Here is a 20,240-nt window from a genome sequence, read left to right as displayed (position 1 = left end):
CATGAGTGGCAATGTTGCCATCAGTTATGATCATCACCACAAGTTGAATGTAAGTTGCAGGTATTCATGACATACTTTGTTTCTATTGCACATTAATAAATTACTCACAACTGGAACTGAAAAAAATTGTGAAAATAGTGCACAATAGAGATGAATTAACCAATGGCCCCATTACCAAAAAGGAAGCATGTTCATAGTCATTGCAGATCAGAGAATCAGCACTGTCGTACTCTAATCCTATCTCCAACCCACATTCCCCATGAACACGGCTCCTGAGTGTAAGATTAGTGATTTTAACCTAATTCTTTATTTTTTTGGTTCTAGTTACAACTGGATGATGTATGAGTGATAATGGATCGCTTGCTGTGAAGTGTGGGTTTAGATTTACATTGAATTACATTAAATAGCATTTAAAGTTTAGAAACAGGCCATTCAGCCCAACAAGTTGATACCAGTGTGTTGGTTCCATGTGAGCCTCCTCCCGCCTTAATTCATCTCACCCTAACAACATCTATACACATCTATTCCTTTCTATCTTGCGTACTTATGTAGTTTCTATTTACTTACTTCAATGACTCCATGTGGTAGTAAGTTTCACACCCTACTTGCTGCCTAAGTAAATACGTTTCTTCTGAATTCATTACTGGATTTATTATTGGCAATCTTATATTTATAGCCCCTAGTTTGGACTCACCCATAAGTGGAAACATCAGAGATAAAAACAAAAAACTGCGGATGCTGGAAATCCAAAACAAAAACATAAACAGAAATACCTGGAAAAACTCAGCAGGTCTGGCAGCATCGGCGGAGAAGAGCACAGTTGACGTTTCGAGTCCTCACGACCCTTCAACAGAACTAAGTAAAAATAGGAAAGGGGTGAAATATAAGCTGGTTTAAGGGGGGTGGGGGGGGGGAAGGGGGGGTGTTGTTGGGACAAGCAGCCAGTGATAGGAGGAGATAACCATCAGGTTGGATTTAGTGGAGCCTGCCGGAGCAGGCATGTTAATAGAATTGGATGGGAGAATTGGATGGGAGTACCCTCATCAGACTCCCAATGACGGGAAAACTGTCCTCAATTAAGCTGGGGGCAAGAAGGGCCTGATGTGGAAATCCCAACCGTGATGGGTAGGCAAATAGGATCATTAATGAGCTACGTAAGACCAATTATCACTGAACCCACCAGAATTTAGTGGTGGCTTAAGGATTAAACAGAGCTTGCATGGCTCTCCTGTGGCTTCCAAAGGCCACCCAGTGAACCCTGTTGAGTTTGCCTGCAGCCTTGTAGGGAGTGTCTCTCATTGACAGACACTCTGTGCCCGATTGAGAGACCCAGGATTGGGAAGGGGGAGGCTGCTGAAAGCTGCCACCTCCTGCCCTTGCCTCCAGCCCCTCTGTCCTTGCTCTCTAATGATCCCTTCCCTGTGACCCCCCCTCCCACCCTCACTCACCTATGTCCTGGGATTCAGCATTGATTCTGGGGCTGGGCCTGAGTGCATTACCGGGCCGCTGCTCCTGGTGGCACAGCTGGCAATGGAAAGGTGTCAGGGATGGGAGTTCTGCCCCACTGTGGGCTTGATTGCATTGAAAGTCCAACACTGGCCAGTTAAGTGCCTGACAGGCACTTAATTGTGTCGGGCCGCCCATTGGAAATGACACAAGGCTCCTGCCAGTTCTTCAAATGGTTGGGGCGGGGCAGCAGTGGGGGGAGGATGTGGAGGAGAGGGCGCATCTCTGGAACAAAATCCGGCCCATCTCCTCTACATCTACCTATCAAATGCCTTCATAATTTTAAAGATCTCTATCAGGTCACCTCTCAGCTTTCCCTGTTCTAGAGAAAACAGCCTTACTTGTTCAGTCTTTCCTGATGGTTATAACCTCTGAGTTCTGCTATCGTACTTGTAAATCTTCTCCAGTGCCTCTAGATCCTTTTTGCAATATGGAGAGCAGAGCTAAGAATTTTTGTACTGTGAATGCTTTCTTCAATGGACTTTAAAGGTAATTTAGTTCTAGTAATTAAACTGCGATATTTTCATCCGGGTTTGGTAATGTGTTTGGGTCCACAAATGGCCACACTTAGCAATTTTTGGAGGAAATCCAACTTTCCTCCGCATTCCTAACCCTGTGCCATTTTCCTCTGGCTTTTTTGAAGGTTGGGAATGCTGAGTGTGCAAAACATACACCCGCCCCAGCTGAGGTTGGGTTCCCCATTTTAAATGTGGAACAAAAAAACGTGGGGCTTTTATATGGTTCTAAAAATCAGATTTCCCCTAACAGACTATTTTCATCTGGCGGTACGGGATTTTGGAAGCCCATTAAGAGGACGTTGGGTTTGAGAGAGTTCATGAGGAAAATGAAAACCTTGCTAAGGAGTCTGGAACTTTCTGAAAGACAAGCATAAAATGTTTTCACACCTTCAAATGTTACCTATATTGCTGTATTGCAATGTACATGTATTTTTAATGCAATGATCCATTATAGGTAAATTGACCCTTACATTGACCAGCTTTGTGTATTTTTTCACCTGTATTACATTGCTTTTCCAATGGAGAAAGCACCCTTGTGCAGTGAAAAATGTTACAAAGTGTCCTGTCAGCCTGTACTGATATCTTATCTACTGTAATTCAAATGGGTCTTGATGATAAAAAAAAACTAGTTTTGACACTTAGAAAAAAATTTACACTTGAAAAAAATCTAGCCACCTGCTCCCTTACATTGACAGGCCCTGCACCTGCTGTTTTCCCTTCACAGAAAGTAATCTATTGCTTGGAGAGCCTAGGCCATCATTGATGCTTGGCTGAGTGTCAAATGCTAATGGGTTTCATTGCAATAGGTGTTCCATTCATCTGAGAATGAATGACAGTAATAACAAATTGTCCCTGTGATGTGATTTCTGGTTTATTGTTAATAGGATTCAAGTATTATGTTTTTTCACATGGCAGAATGCATTTTTTCTCACCATCAATGATATGGAGGTTTTTATTAGATGGTGAGAGGTTTCTTATATTCTCCAAAGTATTTTCCACTGATATTGCATGGAATCTGGGGAATTTACATACTACATACTGGAAGAGTAGCTTTGGAGGGTGAAAGGGGGGCATAGATGTGGCATGAGTGATCTGAGGGGGATGGAGGACCCATGGGCATAGAGGTGGCATAGGAAGGTATGGGCAATCTGAGGGGGCATGTCTAGGCAGTGGGGTGTGGGTGGAGGTGAGGCAGCTGAGGAATAAGGCTTACAGGCCTTTTAACACTGGGATACTGTGTTTATAGAACTGAGGCAGGCCTTCCAACCAGCCTGCTCCACACCCACATTCCTCATGCACTCCAGCGTGGTTTGCAAACTGCACTGCAAGCCCGACCCCAGTGTGAAAAGCAAAGAATGTAATGTGAAGTCACACATGGGCTGAGCGTGCAGTTTGTGAGCCACAATAGTGTACAGGGCGGGTTTTCCCAGGCCCAGGGGAACGTTCGGCCTATTAAATATGAAATGAAAGAACAGTGCCTCTGGAATTAATCAACACACCCATCGATGTTGATACTGCAATGCCATTTGGCTCAGTAACTCCTCCAGTGCATTTTTTCCAGGATGTAATAAGCATTTTATGATGAAACAAAAAAATTAGAAATGAACCACGCAAAGCTGTGATGATTAACTGTTTCAACCATTTTCTCTCACCTTATAACAATTAAGTAGAATAAGACAAAAATGTAAAACTTAATACAGTAACACATGTATAAACCATCCAAATGTAACTAGCATGCAGAGAATGTACAACATTGAAACATGTCATTTTTCCCCACCAGTCAATGCCAGTGTTTATACTCTGCACAAGCCTCCTCCAACTCTATTTACTTCATTTCACCCTATCAACATAACCCTCTATTCCTTTCTCCCTCATGTGGTTCTAGTTTCCCCTCAAATGCATCTATGTTATTCGTCTCTGCCACTCTATGTGGAAATGAGTTCCAGATTCTCACCACTTCACCAAGCAGGGTGTTCATGGCTATCAGAGTTGTGTGATTTTATGTGTGAGCAGATTTAGACTGTGCAGCTCTGAATTATCTGGAATTTATGTCAGGGTGGAAGCTAGCAACAGCAGTATTCAAGCAATGAATTCTACAGGCAAGGAAGGCGTGGGTAAGGGTTTTGGCAACAATGGGGAAAGAAAGGCAAGAACACAAACATCAGCATTTGTAGCTCTGAAGAAGAGTCATACGGACTCGAAATGTTAACTGTATTTTTTATTCTCTCCACATATGCTGTTAGACCTGCTGAGTTTTTCCAGCATTTTCTGTTTTTGTTTAACATTTCCCAAGTTGGGTTGATTTTAACCTTGTCCAACTGGCAGAATGCCTCCATCATGTTGCGAGTATAATATAATTTCCTGTCTATACTGGGCAACTCTACTCTTTCATGATGATGTTGATGCTGGCAGTCAAATAACTAAACTGTACTTTGTGATTTAAGTATAGAGTATGCAAGGTTTTAAAATTGATAGTTCATGTTAAAATTACATTCATTTTTCCAATTTTAGTCAAAGCAATGCTCTCATTTGACAAAAGATAAATCATTAATTCCAATGTAATTTCAATATAACACTCACCTACACAGAGGAGGGAATATCCAAGTTCCGGGTCATGGATAAATTGCCGGTCATTCAGCCGTGTCACACAGTATAAATGGAAACAATCCAAGCATATAACATGTCGGTCCACACAAGGAAATATCAACACTGGATCGCTAAGAGCAGGAGAAGAAAAGAAACACAATCATATGATGTTTCTCTGTTTCAAATTTCTAATTTCTCCCCTTCCTGTCCTGTAGGATCAGATTCGTGCGTGGATTTCATAGGGACTTGTAGCCATCCAGTACCATATCCAAGTGTCTATTTATCATGAATGAATCTGGGCAGTGAGTGTTGACAGACTAACAGATGGCCGAAGACAGCAAAAGCTAATCCTGATCCTGTCAACAGACGTATAGGGCAGGTTTCTCCCATCAGCGAACTGGGGGGGAGGGGCACCACTCGTCGACACGTAAAATGACGTGGGGATACGTTGGACGTGTGTCCCGACGTCACCCTGCGTCATTTAGATTTTCAGTTCTGAACTGTCAACGGCCTGTTAATGCCATTAAAAAAAAATTAACCTCATTGATGGACCTGGAGCCCAGGCGGGCATCCGAAAAAGCATGAAACCTCATCCACGGGCAGGATGAGGTTTCTTGAGGGTATTTTAATTTTTAAGAAAGGTTTATGGACATGCCCCAACTCATGTGACAGTGTCACACGAGGGGACACAGCAGGGAAAAATTTTAAACATGTTTATTAGAAGTTTTAAATTGGAGCCGATCTCCCTGAGGCAGCACTTTGCATGAAAGAGTGCACGCCCGGCTGAGAGAATACCCCCCTGCCTGCACAGGGAGCGCACAGCGCTTCTTGGCGGTTGGCATGCTGGGCGGGCCTTAACTGGCCCGCCCACTTAAAATGGCTGTGCCCCCCCAATCAAGGGCGCCAATCGGAAGGCTGTCCACCGGCGCCCGCTCCCGCACTTCCCCCCATAGAGGCAGATTTTCAAAGTGGGGTCAGACTTCCAGGGCCCAACCCCACGCTCCAACTATATTTCTCATGCGACACTATATTTAAATGTAAATGCCCTAATTGGGCAGGTGGTGAGCTTGGCGCCCCACTAGTGGTATCGAACATCTCCAGGAGGCGGAAGCTGCCTGCTTGCTGCCAGCAGCAAACTCAGACCTGCTGCTGTCTTGCCAGAGCTCTTCAGAGGGCCAGCCACATAAAGGCATGAGACAGAGTGCGAACAGTCAAAACTGAGGTAATGCGCAGGTTTTGGTGCGAACCTGATAATTTAAACATCAAAAAAAATTTCCCTAAGCACCACCGTGATCCCAAAAGACAGCTGTGTACTAAAGAGCACCAAAATGTTCTGGTTCACTGAAATCTCTATTGTAATGCAATCCAGCACCCCCCCTGCCCATTAACAAACTCCTAAAGGAGTTTAATGGGCCATCAGTTGGAAATGAACAGGTTCCCCATTCCCTCCCCTCCTCTCTCATTTGAAAATTACAGACCATCCTGGGGTCCAGAGATGACCGCAATTTTTAAATCATGCCTGCATTGGGTCTCGACCCTGCCGGCAATAAAAATCCAGCCCATCCTTTCAACTGGGGTTGCAGGATAGGACTCACGAATGGAAACTTTAGATAACTTTTGCCTCCCTCATCCAGTGTGCTGGGGAGTTGTACTTTGGGGCTTGAGATGTCTCAGTTTAGATCAGAGCTTCTACTTGGCGCCCTCTGGTCCTTATATATTCAAAGCACACTGTGTGCTGCCCTTTCCTACCCAGCAATCAGGAAATGACAATGATGTTTAAAATAATGCTCACTTTTCTAAGCTTCAGCAAAAATAATAATAGTAATAACAGCTTTCAAATTAGCCCCTGGCTTAAGCAGGCAATAGTAAAGGTAGTGGATTTTAGGTAAAAGAGGTGCAAGATAACATGATCCTTATAGAGTGGGATATATTGTTTCAAAAGAGAATATCAATATACCGATTATGTAAACCACCCAATTTTTAATGCACCTGTTATTCATCTACTCATGCTTTTGTCAGATCCTATGAAAATTGGTAATTATGAAAGAAAAGAACTTGCATTTATGTAGTACCCAATCATGACCTCAGGGCATCCGAAGTGCTTTACAGCCAATAGATGTTCACTGTCACAATGTAGGAAATGTTGGATATTGTCAAAGAGTTAGGTCCCACTTTGCAACCAGACCTGAAGCCAAACCACTCCACCAACACTACACTTCTTGCTCCTGTCATTATCACTGAGGGCATCTACAAGACGTCAACCATGCTTTTGTTACACCAGGCTTGGCCGTTCCAGTGTCCTTTTGCTTAGCCCCCCCATCTTCCATCCTCTTTAAGCTTGAGCTTATCCAAACCTCCGCTTGACAGGTTAGACAATGAAAGTTTGTTTACACTGGTTTGGGAATCTAAAACATGGAGGGCACAGTTTCAGGGTAAGGCGGGGAGTGGTGGGGGAGGGGTGGCGTTGGGGGGCTATCATTTAGGACTGAGATGAGGAGAAATCTTTTCACTCAAAAGGTTGTGAATCTTTGGGATTCTCTACCCCATGGGATTATGAATGTTCCATCATTGAAGGCTGAAATAGACAGATTTTTGGTTTCTCAGAGAATCAAAGGACATGGGGAGCAGGCAGGAAAGTGAAGTCAAAGATCATGATTGCATTGAATGACAGAGCAAACTGGATGGGCTGTATGGTCTATTCCTACTCTTATCTTGTGTTCGTGTGCCTTCATCCTAACTTGCATCAAGTCTCGATCACCCATCAGCTCTGCATTCGTTGGCCTACATTGGCTCCAAATCGAGAAGCACCTCAAATTTTAAAATCTCATCCTGTGTTCAAGCCGCTCCACAACCTCACTCCTCCCTATCTCTGTAATCTGCTCTGGCTCTGCAGCCCTCCGAGAATTCAAAGTTTCTCCAAGTCTGCCCTCTTCTGGATCCCTGATTTCCTTTGCTTCACCACTGGCAGCCATGCCTTCAGCTGTCCAGGCCCTAAGTTCTGGAATCCCCTTTCTAAATCTCCATCTCTTCACCTCTGATTGCTCACATAAGACACTCCTTAAAGTTTAACTCGTTGCCTCACGTGTTCTTATACTATCTTATGTGGCTTAATGTCAAAGTTTGTCTGATAAAGCTCCCATGAAGTACTTTGGGTACATTTTGCTACATTAAAGGCATCGTGTAAATGCAATTTGTTGTTGTTATTATAAGCCCACCAGCAAGCTGAACAGAACCAACTATTCTAGCACACGGAGAGGACAGGATCTATAGCAGACATAGATAGCCTCCCACCTAAAACATAGAAGACAAAAGAAACATCTACTCCATTTTGCTGTACATAGCATAAAAATAGTACAATAGAAACAAGATGCACTAGTAAAGATAGAACAAAGGAAAGTCACAGAATTACATTGTCTTAAACACATAAGGCAGGATTTTACCGTTGGTGAATGGGGACAGGGCCCGCTCGCCGACGCGTAAAATGACGCGGATGACGTCGGGGGGAACTCCCGATGTCACCCTGCCCCATTTAAATTTTCAGGAAGGCGGGGACGCAGAAAAATCAGCTGCGCACCCACCGACCTGTCAGTGGCTACTTGAGGCCATTGACAGATCAATTAAAGTACTTAGTGGACCTGCCTGTCCAACCTTAGGGTTGGTGGGCAGGCCAGGAGCCCCGGCGGGAACTACAAAAAACATGAAACCTCATCCACCGGCGGGATGAGGTTTCATGTAAGGTTTTAAAAATTTTAATAAAGTTGTTACGGAAATTATGAACATGTCCCATCTCATGTGACATTGTCACATGAGGGGACATGTAAGGGCATTTTTTTCTTTCTATTTTTAATATTGTTGACAGGGGAGGCGATCTCCCTGAGGCAGCATTTAGCCTCAGGAAGATGAATGCGCTCTTTTGTGCGCATGCGCGAGAGCGCACCCTCGATTTTAGGGGATCCCCCCCACCCGCACAGGGAGTGCATAGCGCTTCCCTGCGGACATCATGCTGGGCGGGCCTTAATTGGCCCGCCTACATAAAATGGTGCCGCGCCTCCGATCAGGGGCGCCAATTGGAAGCGTGCCTGTACACGCCCGCCTATCAACTTCCCCCCCAACGGGGGAAAAATTCTGCCCATAATATATCTTCATTATTATTTTCACAGGTTATCATTTAAAACTATATTACCACCGTTTTGTCTCAAAATATTTATTTTCCAGAATTGCACAATTATAAAGATCTTTCGTAAAAACAAAGTGTGAAATGAAATGTAAAAAAGTCCTTGAGGAAAGAACTCCACACCGACCATGTTTCTTCAAGCAAATACTGTTGTTTCCGTTATTGCACATCAATCTCTTCCACTTCCTCTTTGTCTTTGTGCTATAAATTGTTTTTTCTCTTCCTCCACACATATGTACATGCTTTCTTCTTGTGGGCATGTATCATCATCATTACCCTGGTGTACATGGAACATTGGAACCGTTGATCCTGAAATAAATCTGAGACCCACTGAGAGTGAGGACGGTTCAACGGGTGGGAGTTGTATCATATAGCACAGATATTTCAGAGATAGTTTCAGCATATCTGTCAGTGGCTCTTTAATTCAGTTAATTTATTATCATTTTACATCCAGGTTTCACATCCAGTCCAGGGCAGTGAACATAATGAGGACTCAATTGATGTGATCTCAAATCCGGTATTTTAAGGACCAATTAAAAGATGCAACTTGGTAGAATTGGAGTTTGAAATAAGGGAATAGGAAGCTCAATGATGGATTTGAGACGGGCAAAGGCTGCATTGTGTTTCAATGTCACCTTCCTTGATGTGCTGTGAGGAGTCACAGAGAGGTAGGGCTGGATTTGTTCAAGTAATGCAGGTCCTCCCCACCGGTTGGAACCCCACATCACTTTTGAGGGGAAGGCTCAATGTGATTAAGTGCCAGTCAGGCACTTAAGTCGCCATCATCTGGCCTCCTATGCAATTAAGGCCCCTGGAGGGTAGAAATCCTGCCCCAGAGAGCTGCTGGCCAATCAGAAGCTGGCAGCCCTCCATTGAGTGGTAATACACTGAAGTCCAGCCCCAGAATTGACGCTGGGTTCCAGAACACAGGTGAGTGAGGGCGGCATGAGACTTGTGGGTAGGGGCTTTCTGGTGAGGGGGTTGGGTGCAGAGGAACGGGCGTCAGGGTGGCTTTAAGCAGCTCCCTCCCCTTCCTGATACTAGATCCCTCAATTGGGAAAGGAAGCAAACCCGACAGTATTTCCTGGGCGACCTTTGGGAGGCATGGGAGGGCCAAGCAAGTTCAGGAGAATCTCTGAGCCACCATTAATTCTGGTGGGCTCAGGGATAATTTAAGTGGCTCATTAATGAGCCTAATTGCCTTCCTGCCACCAGCGGGTGGAATGCCTACATTGAGCCCTTCTTGGGGACAGTTTTCCCGATGTTGGAAAATTTGATGTGGGTTCTCTCGTCCCATTGCCCTGCAACCCCCTACAACCATTCCCATTCCAGCGGGCTCCACTAAGTTCAGCCGTAATTCTTCCCAGCAATGGGAGGAAGGAATCTGCTAGTGACACAATGAGTGGCTAGATGTGGCCCAGGAGGTGAGCATCAGGAGTGTAGTGCCACAATCCTGAATTCAGGGCAGGAAGCAATGGCCCAATCAGAGCAGGAAAGGTGAATACAGTTGCACCTTCACCTATATTCTGATATGTGCATCAACCCATCCTCTCACTTTACCTTGTGAAACCTAGTCCATCACATTACTCATTATATCCACTTACCTTACATGCCCATCCATCCTTCTCCATCTATGCACTTCCTCGCATCTATCCACCCCCCACTACCAGTCACCAAATGTACTCCATCCACTTGTTGAATGTTATGCTATTATAGTCACTTATGGGTCTGTTCTTTCCCTGGATGCAGGTGAAATGTGCACAAAACACTCATGAGAGTGAGAGAACTGGAGGCGGCCCTCCACGCAATTGCCAACTCACAAATACAGATGGTGAGGCACTGGAGATGGATGGAGTTTTGGCTTCTCTGGGTGTCAGGGATGGAGATGGGTACCCCCAGCTACCTGGTGACACAATTAAATATTAGGCATCTAGATCACATGACTTGATTTCAAAAGTGAATTCCATATGATCAATAAATTGCAACATCCTCACTTTGCCAGTATTATTTTGTCTTTGATTTCTGACAGAGCCTTCGCTCATGCAATAGTAGTAGGTGCATGTTGTGCTGACAATTCCTCAGAAGAGCTAAGTTCTTCTGAAGATGCACTGTCATACGATTCATGCACATCGCGTACCAGCTCAGATACTTGCACTTCATTGGGACCACATAAATAGATAATTGAGTTTCCATCCAATGATTCACACTTCACAAGCGAGCAAGAGTGGATGGTCCAGAGTCCATGTTGGAGGGCACGGTCCTCTCTAAGCTCTGCTCAGCTGGACACAGGTGCTGTAATCCAGGGGGTTGTCTTGAACAGCAGTGGAGAATGTGAACACACTGACAGGCTTTCCAAGTACACTGAATTGCAGACAAATGAAGAGGTCCATCTCAAGCAAATGTTTTTCCTAGTTTTAATACCCAGCCAACCCTCACCGCCACCATCCCCACAATCCCCCTCAACACACACCAAACCCATATACAAACTCAAGTTCTTCCAGGTTAAAATCCCCATCAATGTTTAGACCTGCAATGCAAGGATGGAGTTATCTGACGGTTTGAACATTGTGATGGCTGATCTTATTTAGATAAGGGACCTACTTGGGAGTAAAACACTTTGGCCAATCCAAAAAGTGGTGACTGTAGCTAACAAGTATTATTAATATGGAGAAAAGTGGCCCAAGGCTGCTCATGGTGCATAGCAGATGTTTAGCATAAGCAGTTCCTCCCATGAACAGAACTGCAAATTAAACATGCATTCAGAGAAAAGCTGCTAAATGTGGCCAGAAACCCTTGAAGTGTTGGATTTCCTTTTCTGCTTGCAGCATTTGAATGTTTTCCTTCATCTGCAATGACAATGTTTCACAAGATTAAACAGAGGAATTCCAGGAATTCTCCACCTTGGCTTTTTTTATCCATTAACAAGATAAAAGATATTGACATTTTCATGATAGAATTTTTGCCTACATGAATCACACTTAGAGAAAAAGAAAACCAGCCTCACCTCTAATTGACTGAAAGATCTGCTGAAACACTGTCTCTAATTGGCCTGAGAAATTCACACTGGTTACACTTTGTCGCTTTAAAGGATTAATGAAGTTGAACAGCCTATAATATGCTAGTTACAATATGTTAAAGTGTACCTGTCCTTATAAAACAGCACAATCCCTAACTCACTGTAAACAATGCCATAGGAGACTTTCAACAGGTATGTAATCAAGTAAATCTTGGACAAAGGCCATATTGTTAAGCACAAAAGCAAAATTAACTGGGCTCTGAAAACACAAGAAGATTATTAAACACAAAATTCATGAGGGACTATTCCACCAGTGGTCCACCCAAGTGAACAAACCTAGGTGGCTTCTCAAATTATAGGGATAGGGTCTTAACATAAGCAGCTTTTGAGGAGGTGGTGGTATTGTCACTGGACTAGTATTCCAGAGACCCAGGGTAATGCTCTGGGAACCCAGGTTCGAATCCCGCCATGGCAGGTGGTGAAATTTGAACTCAATAAAAATCTGGAATTAAAAGTTTAATGATGACCACGAAACCATTGTTGATTGTTGTAAAAACCCAGAAATGGGATGCAACGTAAAGCCTGACCGGAATTGTGCCCCCACACCTGATCTACCATTATGCTGGTGGGAAAGTAGACGTGCAGAAGCCAGACAACTGAGGAGAAGAAGATGCTGAAGCTCTACAGCCACCGGAACCTGGAGGAACATGTGCATCACATGCTGGTGGGATTCTCATGGACATTGTTCCGCTGCGAAGCAGCTCATGGAAGTGGGAGGTCTCTGCTGATGCTTCGGAACATCACGGTCTAGACCATGGGCTGCTACATAAGGGATAGAGCTCAGAGGGGAGATGGTGTCAGGGATGAGGGTGGAGAAAGGGTGGAGGTGGGAATAATGGGGGGCGGATGTTCAGGTGAATGTGCAAGGATCTGTGGAGTCAATGACTGCCTCCTGGGAGTAAACTGAGGGCGGGTGTGGTAAGAGGGAATGTTGAGTCTAGAAGAAGCAGAGGGAGTGGGTAGGGTGGGAGGGTGAGGGTACGTCAGTATTGGTAGAAGGGGTAGAGAGGGTGGTTGGTAGGGCTCGGAAGCAGACATGGACCCTGGGGGTGGGAAGGAGGAGGTCCGGGAGGTCAATGTGGATGGGGTGGAATTCTCAGGAGGTATGGAATGTGCATGTTCCCCTGGATATCCTGGAAAGAAAAGGGTTTGGGTTGGTAGTGACAGTGAGGCGGTGGAAGGTGATGCCAGGGAGGTCAACAGTGATGGAGGAAAGGACATGGATGGCTGAAGGAGGGGAAAGGAAGGGGAAAGCTGACAATATACTTGACTGTGACTATGGTTGTCGAAATCGAAAGTGAGCGGAGCCTCGTGTTGAACAAGCACAGGTGCTGCATGGGAGTGTGATCAGTGGGTGGGCAGAGATGCCGGTCAGCTCAGATGAACAACTGAAAGAGAACTCCAGCAGTCAAAATGCTCAGGACTATGAGATGAGTGTGATGGGTGAAGGCTCCGCGTGCGTGGGAGAATGTTTCCAAGAGGCTCCAAAAGGCCCGACCACACACACACACCTCTCCCTCTAGAATCACTTGTGGTCCTGCTGTGTGCAGCTGAACTGCTAGTAGGGAGGGGGCATGCAGTGGGAGGACTCGCGAAGCCTGTCAATGAAGCTGAAAGATAACATTACACATTATTCAGTGAAAGTGAATATATTTTCAGATTATAAAGTGACAAAATGTGTCCACTTGCGATCAGGATTTCTTAACTTTTCTAGGCCTACCACTTTTTCTAGGTGCTGCCCTGACACCTGCAGCAGGGGTGGAGACAGCCTGTGCAATAGTTGACCCTGTTGCCTCTGATGACTTCGGCCTGTGACGGATGAGGCCTTGAGAGCCCCGGCTTGCTTTGGTTGTCCTTCTGTGGGCCAACTGCTCCCTCTGCACTGACAGAGGACGAGGTTGAGGGGGCCACAGGCAAAGGGGATTCGGAGGGAGTGGACAGCCTCTGAGATTCATAAGTGGATTACCCAGAGGTGTCCAGCTACCACTCCTCTTCACTTTGAGTGCCCGAGGGCCCCGGCCTGACTCCTTGAGGGGAAGGAGCACCTGGAGGGATGTTGAGGCGCCCCGTTTACCTCTTGCGTTGTCACTGCAGGAACTCACCCGTGGCTACCGTGACGAAGTGTAGGCCTGCGCACATTTCCATGTTCTGCTGGACCAGGGTTTCTATGTCATCCGCCATCCTTCCCATGGAGACCTCTGTGCGTGCATGTGGGCACCACTTCATCAGAGAGCAGGCGGATGCACTCCACCAACTTGCGTGCCACTCTATTGAGGGCTTCCAACAGCTCTGCGTGATGTTCTCCCACTTTCTGCTGACTCTCCATGATGAGTTGGAAGGCAAAATCCAGAGGCTCGTCATCTGACTCGAACCTTACAGATGCCTCTTCCCCAGCAGTTCTCTGCATGCCGGGGAGCTGGGCTGAATCTGCCGCCTCCTGCTGCGGACACGTGTCCGTGCAGTGACCATCAGATTGTGAACCCAAGCCTGCTCTGGATTTAGGTCCCACCGAGGTGTGTGTCTCTGCACTGGTGGAGGGTGTGGGTAAGTGCTGTGACTGGTCTTCCAGGCTGCTTATTTCCAGCTCTTCAACGGAGGAAGTATCCTTTTCGCTGGAGGTGAGGACCTGGATGGAGCAGAGGGACTGGTTGGCTGAGGGTGTCAGTCGCTTGGCAGAGCTCCCTGTGAACCAAAGTAGAGATAATTAGTGCATGGCAGCAGAGTCAAAAGCAGGAGAGAGAGCACTCACAGCTGCATTGAGAGAGGGATGTTGTGGTGCAGGATCTTCACTTGGGTGTTCACTGCCGACCTCAGCTTTGCCGCAGGCACAGTCCTCATCCTCACTAGTCAGCATGATGGCATGCTCCTCAAAGTGAGTGTGGCGCCTAATGTGGGCCAATCCACCCCCTGGTCTGGGACCTCTCCCTATTGTTGTGAGCCAGCTTCTCCTGCATGAAAACAGATGGAGAGAGTGTGAGCAGGACGCATGGCACTGCATGGAATGTTTGTGTGGTGAGCGGAGGCATGGACGGGGTGAAGATGTGAGCTCCAGAGGATATGAGCCTGATGGAGATATGAGGATGTGTGAGAGCTAGTGGTGTTGTCCCTTGAGGTGTGAGATCCCTGTGGATGTGTGATGGGTTTATGAGTGTGTGAGTTGAGAGTGATGAGGTGGTTTACTTACCCTGGCAGAATGGATAAGAGCATTCATCCTCTTCCTGAATTAGATGGCTGACCTCCTCTGTGCTCCGGAGGCACTGACCGCCACTGCAATCGCCTCCCAGGCTTGATTGGTGACTTTGATGGACCACCTGCGGCTAGATCAGGGGTACAGGACATTGCTGCGGCCCTCCAGAAGGCGTCCCAGAGAGGTGTCACTAAATTTGAGGGCTGCTGTCCTCTTTGCTTTCTGGGTCATTTGTCACCTGGCGCAACCCTGGTCTGTAAACATGGGCCCGGATATTACGGTCCTGCCAACCTGAATGGAGATTTAAATGGCTCACTGCAACTGCTTGCCATGGCGGGGCCATGAAATCCTGGCCATGAAGTAGGCTGCACTCTGATGCACTTTAAACATGGTCCCCAGAGTGAGGAAGAACTGTGGTCACGGTGTTTCAGGTAAATCTGAGCCCGCCCGCCAGTAATATGGAGTGTTTTCTGTGAATATATTATTAATGAGACTGGGTGCACCAGAAAGGGAACAAAACAGCGCAAAAACACGTCATTGCAGCCATTTTCACAACTGCTACCACCAGAGAGTAGTGGTTAATGCATATTTTTTTGGGCTGTAGGAAAATTTGTAGTCGAGTTCCCCAGGGCTCAGTGTTAAGACCCTTGCTTTTCTTGATATATATACTAATGACCTAGATTTGGTGTACAGGGCACAGTTTCAAAGTTTGCAGATGATACAAAACTCAGAAGCATTGCTAATTGTGAGGAGGATAGTGTAGAACTTCAAACGGAGATAGACAAGTTGGTGGAATGGGCAGAGAGGTGGCAGATGAAGTTCAACCCGGAGAAATGTGAAGTGATTCATTTTGCTAGAAAGAACATGGAAAGACAATATAAAATAATGGGTACAACTCTAAGTGGTGTGCAGGAGCAAATGGACCTGGTTGTAAAGGTGCATAACTCATTGAAGGTGGCAGGACAGGTTGAGAAAGTGGTTAGTAAAGCATATAGCATTTTGCGCTTTATTAATAGGGGCATGGAGTACGAGTGCAAAGCAGTTATGTTGAATTTGTAAACGTCACCAGTTCAGCTTTAGCTGAAGTACTGCATCCAGTTTTGGGCTCTGCACTTTAGAAAGGATATGAAGGCCTTGGATAGACTGCAGAAAAGATTCACGATAATGGTTCCTGGGATGAGGAACTTCAGTTATGAAGGTAGATTGGAGAAATTAGGACTGTTTTCCTTAGGAAAAAGAAGGCTGAGAGGAGATTTGATAGAGGTATTCAAAAATCATGAGGGGTCTGTAGAGAGAAAAGGATTGAGGACAAGAGGGCACAGGTTTAAAGTAATTAAAATTTTCATGCAACCAGTGGTTAGAGTCTATAATGCTCTGCCTGAGGGTGTGGTGGAGGGAGGTTCAATTGAAGCATTCAAAAGAGGTGGACGATGGCAAGGCTGGCAGGATGGAAGGCCTGGCTCACTTCCTGGGATATTGGCCCAGTTGTAATCATGACTGTCAGGACGTCAAACCTTCATCCTCTCACCTCCAATGCCCTCCATGCCCCCTCATATCTCCCATGTCCCCATGTCTTTCATGCCCTCTTCATTCCCCCATATCTCCCTTGCCCCTTCCATACCCCTGTGCTCCTTCCACACCCATGCATCCTCTAAACCCACTCCCCCAGGATCCACTATACACAGAACCAATGATCCATTGGCAAGTCTGGCAAATCTTTGTAATAGTCCTGAAAATTACAACATAGCCAGGTATTTTGAAAAGATACTTTGAAAAAACTGCTCAGCTTATAACCTCTTAAAAGTGTCAGTAGCCAAAGAATAGTATCATTTTCAAAAATTCCACTCCAGACCTCTTAATCTGTATGACTAAAACCAGGCAACTCTATCAACAGAAGCAGGGATCTGTCTTTTCCAGATGGCCTGATTATGAATGCTTAATAAGGGGATTAATCCACTTATCTCAGTAGGCAATGTTTACACAGCTTGAAGGCGAGTGCAAGTTTTGTTTGATTGACATCTCTATTACCATGTAATAAACTGGTCTTTCTTTGATGTGATTTTCATTGCCTGCATGTTTATTTACACAAGATTAAGAGATCTGAAGTAGATAAAAAGGTTTTTGCAATTGACACTATGAATGACTGATTGATAGCTTTAGAAGAAGGTAAGGGTATTTCAATGGGAATGTTGAGTAGCTGTTTTTTATTCTGACTCAAAACTAGGGATCCCCCATGGTTATTGATTTTTCTGAGAAGCCGTGAACCAAATCTACTTCTGGAATAGGCCCAACTCCATCAAAAACAAAATGAAATCCCCACTTCCACAATGGAGCTGGTAAGGCCAGGGGAGCTGTGTCCAGGCTGGCTACTTGCATCTTTATCCCATACCAGTGAAAATTACCAGAAACAGAATGGGGGCGGGAATCTCAGAATTGTGTGCCACCTATATTTTTAAAGGCTTCCCGACTCGGCCCAACTTTGCAAAAATCTGGGCCCTACACCCTCATATTTTAGTTCTTTTAAGGGCTTATCCATGAGATCTTGTTTGTAATATTCCAGAGCCTAGGGGAGGTATTTCTGAACTCCCCAGGGAGGGATGACTGCTTCCACAATGTTCCTTCCCAGCTCCTCTTGCTCCTTCTGCTTGCTTTTTATCTAATGCCATTTGGATTCCTTGGTGGTAAGGTCAGGATCCAACGTACCTGGTTCCCATTCTGGTACCTTGCCTTTCCAGTAGACTCCCACAGCCATATTTGGGAAAAGCAATTGATTTTGGCACCTGTTTATCATATTTGCAAACAGGAGAGCACAATGACAATAGTCTTGATTTTAAAGTTACTTCCCAATACCACCCCACACAACCTTGCCTACTGACAGGGGATAGGGTTGAAGGGGTGGTTAATATTCAAAATTCACAAAATCACAGAATTGTTACAGCGCAGAAGGAGGCTATTTGGCCCACTGTGTCTGCACCGACTTTCCAAATGAGCAACTCATCTAGTTCCATTGTCCAGCCTTCTCCCTATAAACTGACTTTCTTTCTTTTTAAATAACAACCTGCCTCTGGAAGCCACTTCCCAACATGAAAATAGGGTGGGCAGGGGCCTTCTTAATGGAAATGTGTTTGTGGGGTCGGGAACTTTCCTGGCTCCCAATATCTGTCTCCTTGACAAAAACCTGAACCTAGATCTCATGTGCAGGCAGCATACACAGTTTCCTCTCTTGTGATATAAAAGGTGGAAAAGTTGGTGAACTCCACTGTTCTCATGTTCAATACAATGCAAGAGGTGTGGCATGAAAAGTCCAGGAGCCTCAAGACATCGGGGTGATACAGTTGTTACCAAGTTGTAACATGATTGCTACGATAGCTGGTTGGAAGAGCATGCTAGCCCAAGGTTTACAGGACTTAGTTGTGACCAGCCCAGATGAACCTTTGTCCAGTATGAGTGGGCTGCAAGGATTGGGTGCAGATGGTGTCTCCTTCTCACTGTCCTTAGATTCTGAAAAGGTGTCAGCAGCTAAGACTGAACCAGGTGCTCTAGTTTTCCATCAGCCACCCTGTCCCTTTGGTGTTCATGATCAATGCCAATGTCCTATATTGCCTGGGAATAAACAGACCATGGCTAAAACTCAGCTAGTTTGCTTTGATGTTCATAATGATCTGAACATTGAGGAAATGAAATTACTCCTGTTCCTGGATTGGATCAATGGTATCCTGAGTCTTTGTGGTGGCCGACACACGGGAAAAGATTGGAAAGGTGATAGGACACACGGAAGTACAATTCTGTGCTGCTGGTTTGGCTATGAGTTATGCTGACCTTTGGGAAACCAGCTTCTCAGAAGAAGTTGATGGCTCTTTCTCTCATTGTATGTGAAACTGAGTGATTTCAAAGGTGTGCCTGAGAAGGTTATCCGTAATATGCCTTGCACAATGATGAACTGTTACTGACCGATATGACTACTGTCACCAGAGGCTGCCTGGAAGCATCCAGATGAACAAAATTTAAAGCCATTATCACCTTCAAAGCCACAGACAAGGCAATGCCCCTGGTGGAAAGAGGAAAAATCCAGGTAAGTCCACAATGGCTTGTAGGCTCTGTTGCATGACGCCTGTGGGTTGGATATTACTTACTTGTATATAACACAATTTTCTGGATTCCTTACTTTCTTCCTCCCTTCATGTTATCATTAGTTTTCAAAGCACAGATATATTGGAAACCCCAAAGGGAAATCTATCACATAGAAATACAGCACAGAAACAGGCCACTCAGCCTAAGTCCATATTAGCATTTATGCTCCACTTGAGCCTCCTCCCATGCTTCATTAACTAATTCTATCAGCATAACTCTCTGCTCCCTTCTCACCTTCTCTCTCAAATGCTTATCTAGTTTCTCCTTAAATGCATTTATATGATTTGCCTCAACTTCATTCCTTCATATGCAGTGTCCCTAAATTTTCCAAGCGTGTTTCCCTAAACTGCAGTTTCAGTACACCGGATATGACTCACAGCCATAACAGCGTTGCAGAATGCACTCCTGTGTGACCTTTCACCTTCCCAATCTTTTCTCATGTGTTGGCACCATACAGACTCAGCACTGCTATCTTTACACTGGCAGTGATTTTCAAGGGTTGTAAATGGGCGGAATACAGGAAAAGCTTGGGGATGCTTGCCTGCAGCCCCTGCTCCATCAAAATATGGAGGAGTGCACTTCTCATGAGTGGATCAGGTTCAAAGTGGGGTCACAGAAGGGAAATGGGGTGGCCAATTTTACTGATGGAGTTTCAACAGAGGGCTTCTCCACCACCTTTTATTGGTCAACACAGCTCTAAGTTGCCCAGAAATAGGCTGTTTTCTTGAGGAAAATCCAGGCCAGCATATTTAATGTAGTTTGCCTAAGATGACTACATGTGACTGTTTTAAAAATAAATGAATGTAATGAAATATAATGGCTTGTACTTGGTATTTGTGATTTAAACCAAAGTAACATTCTCTTTCATATCGACAATATTTTAAATTTTACGACATTTTTTAAACATCTGAATAATTTTGTTCCAATTTCAAATTGCATTAATCTCAAGGTGCAAATTATTTCATAAAACATGATCATTTAAAAATAAATGTACAAATATAATGAAAAATTAATAACAAAATAGTTAACATTACAGACTCAAAACATTAACTCTGTTTCTCT

The 20,240-nt window shown here is 45.1% G+C and overlaps 1 protein-coding gene across 3 annotated transcripts in view; it reads right to left on the bottom strand.

The window, feature by feature from the left end:
* The window catches only part of prkn (parkin RBR E3 ubiquitin protein ligase), a 1,436,175-nt gene that overhangs the window by 488,040 nt on the left and 927,895 nt on the right, over positions 1–20,240 (bottom strand). For all 3 annotated transcript variants that reach the window (XM_078556736.1, XM_078556737.1, XM_078556738.1), the window contains exon 7: positions 4,605–4,741. In XM_078556736.1, the coding sequence (XP_078412862.1) occupies positions 4,605–4,741 (137 nt within the window). The remainder of the gene's footprint in view (positions 1–4,604; positions 4,742–20,240) is intronic.

Source organism: Cetorhinus maximus, chromosome 14, assembly GCF_964194155.1.
Source record: "Cetorhinus maximus chromosome 14, sCetMax3.hap1.1, whole genome shotgun sequence".
NCBI classification, from domain to species: domain Eukaryota; kingdom Metazoa; phylum Chordata; class Chondrichthyes; order Lamniformes; family Cetorhinidae; genus Cetorhinus; species Cetorhinus maximus.
The sequence above is the reverse complement of the archived record's forward strand: the minus strand, read 5'-3'. Positions and strand labels throughout refer to the sequence as shown.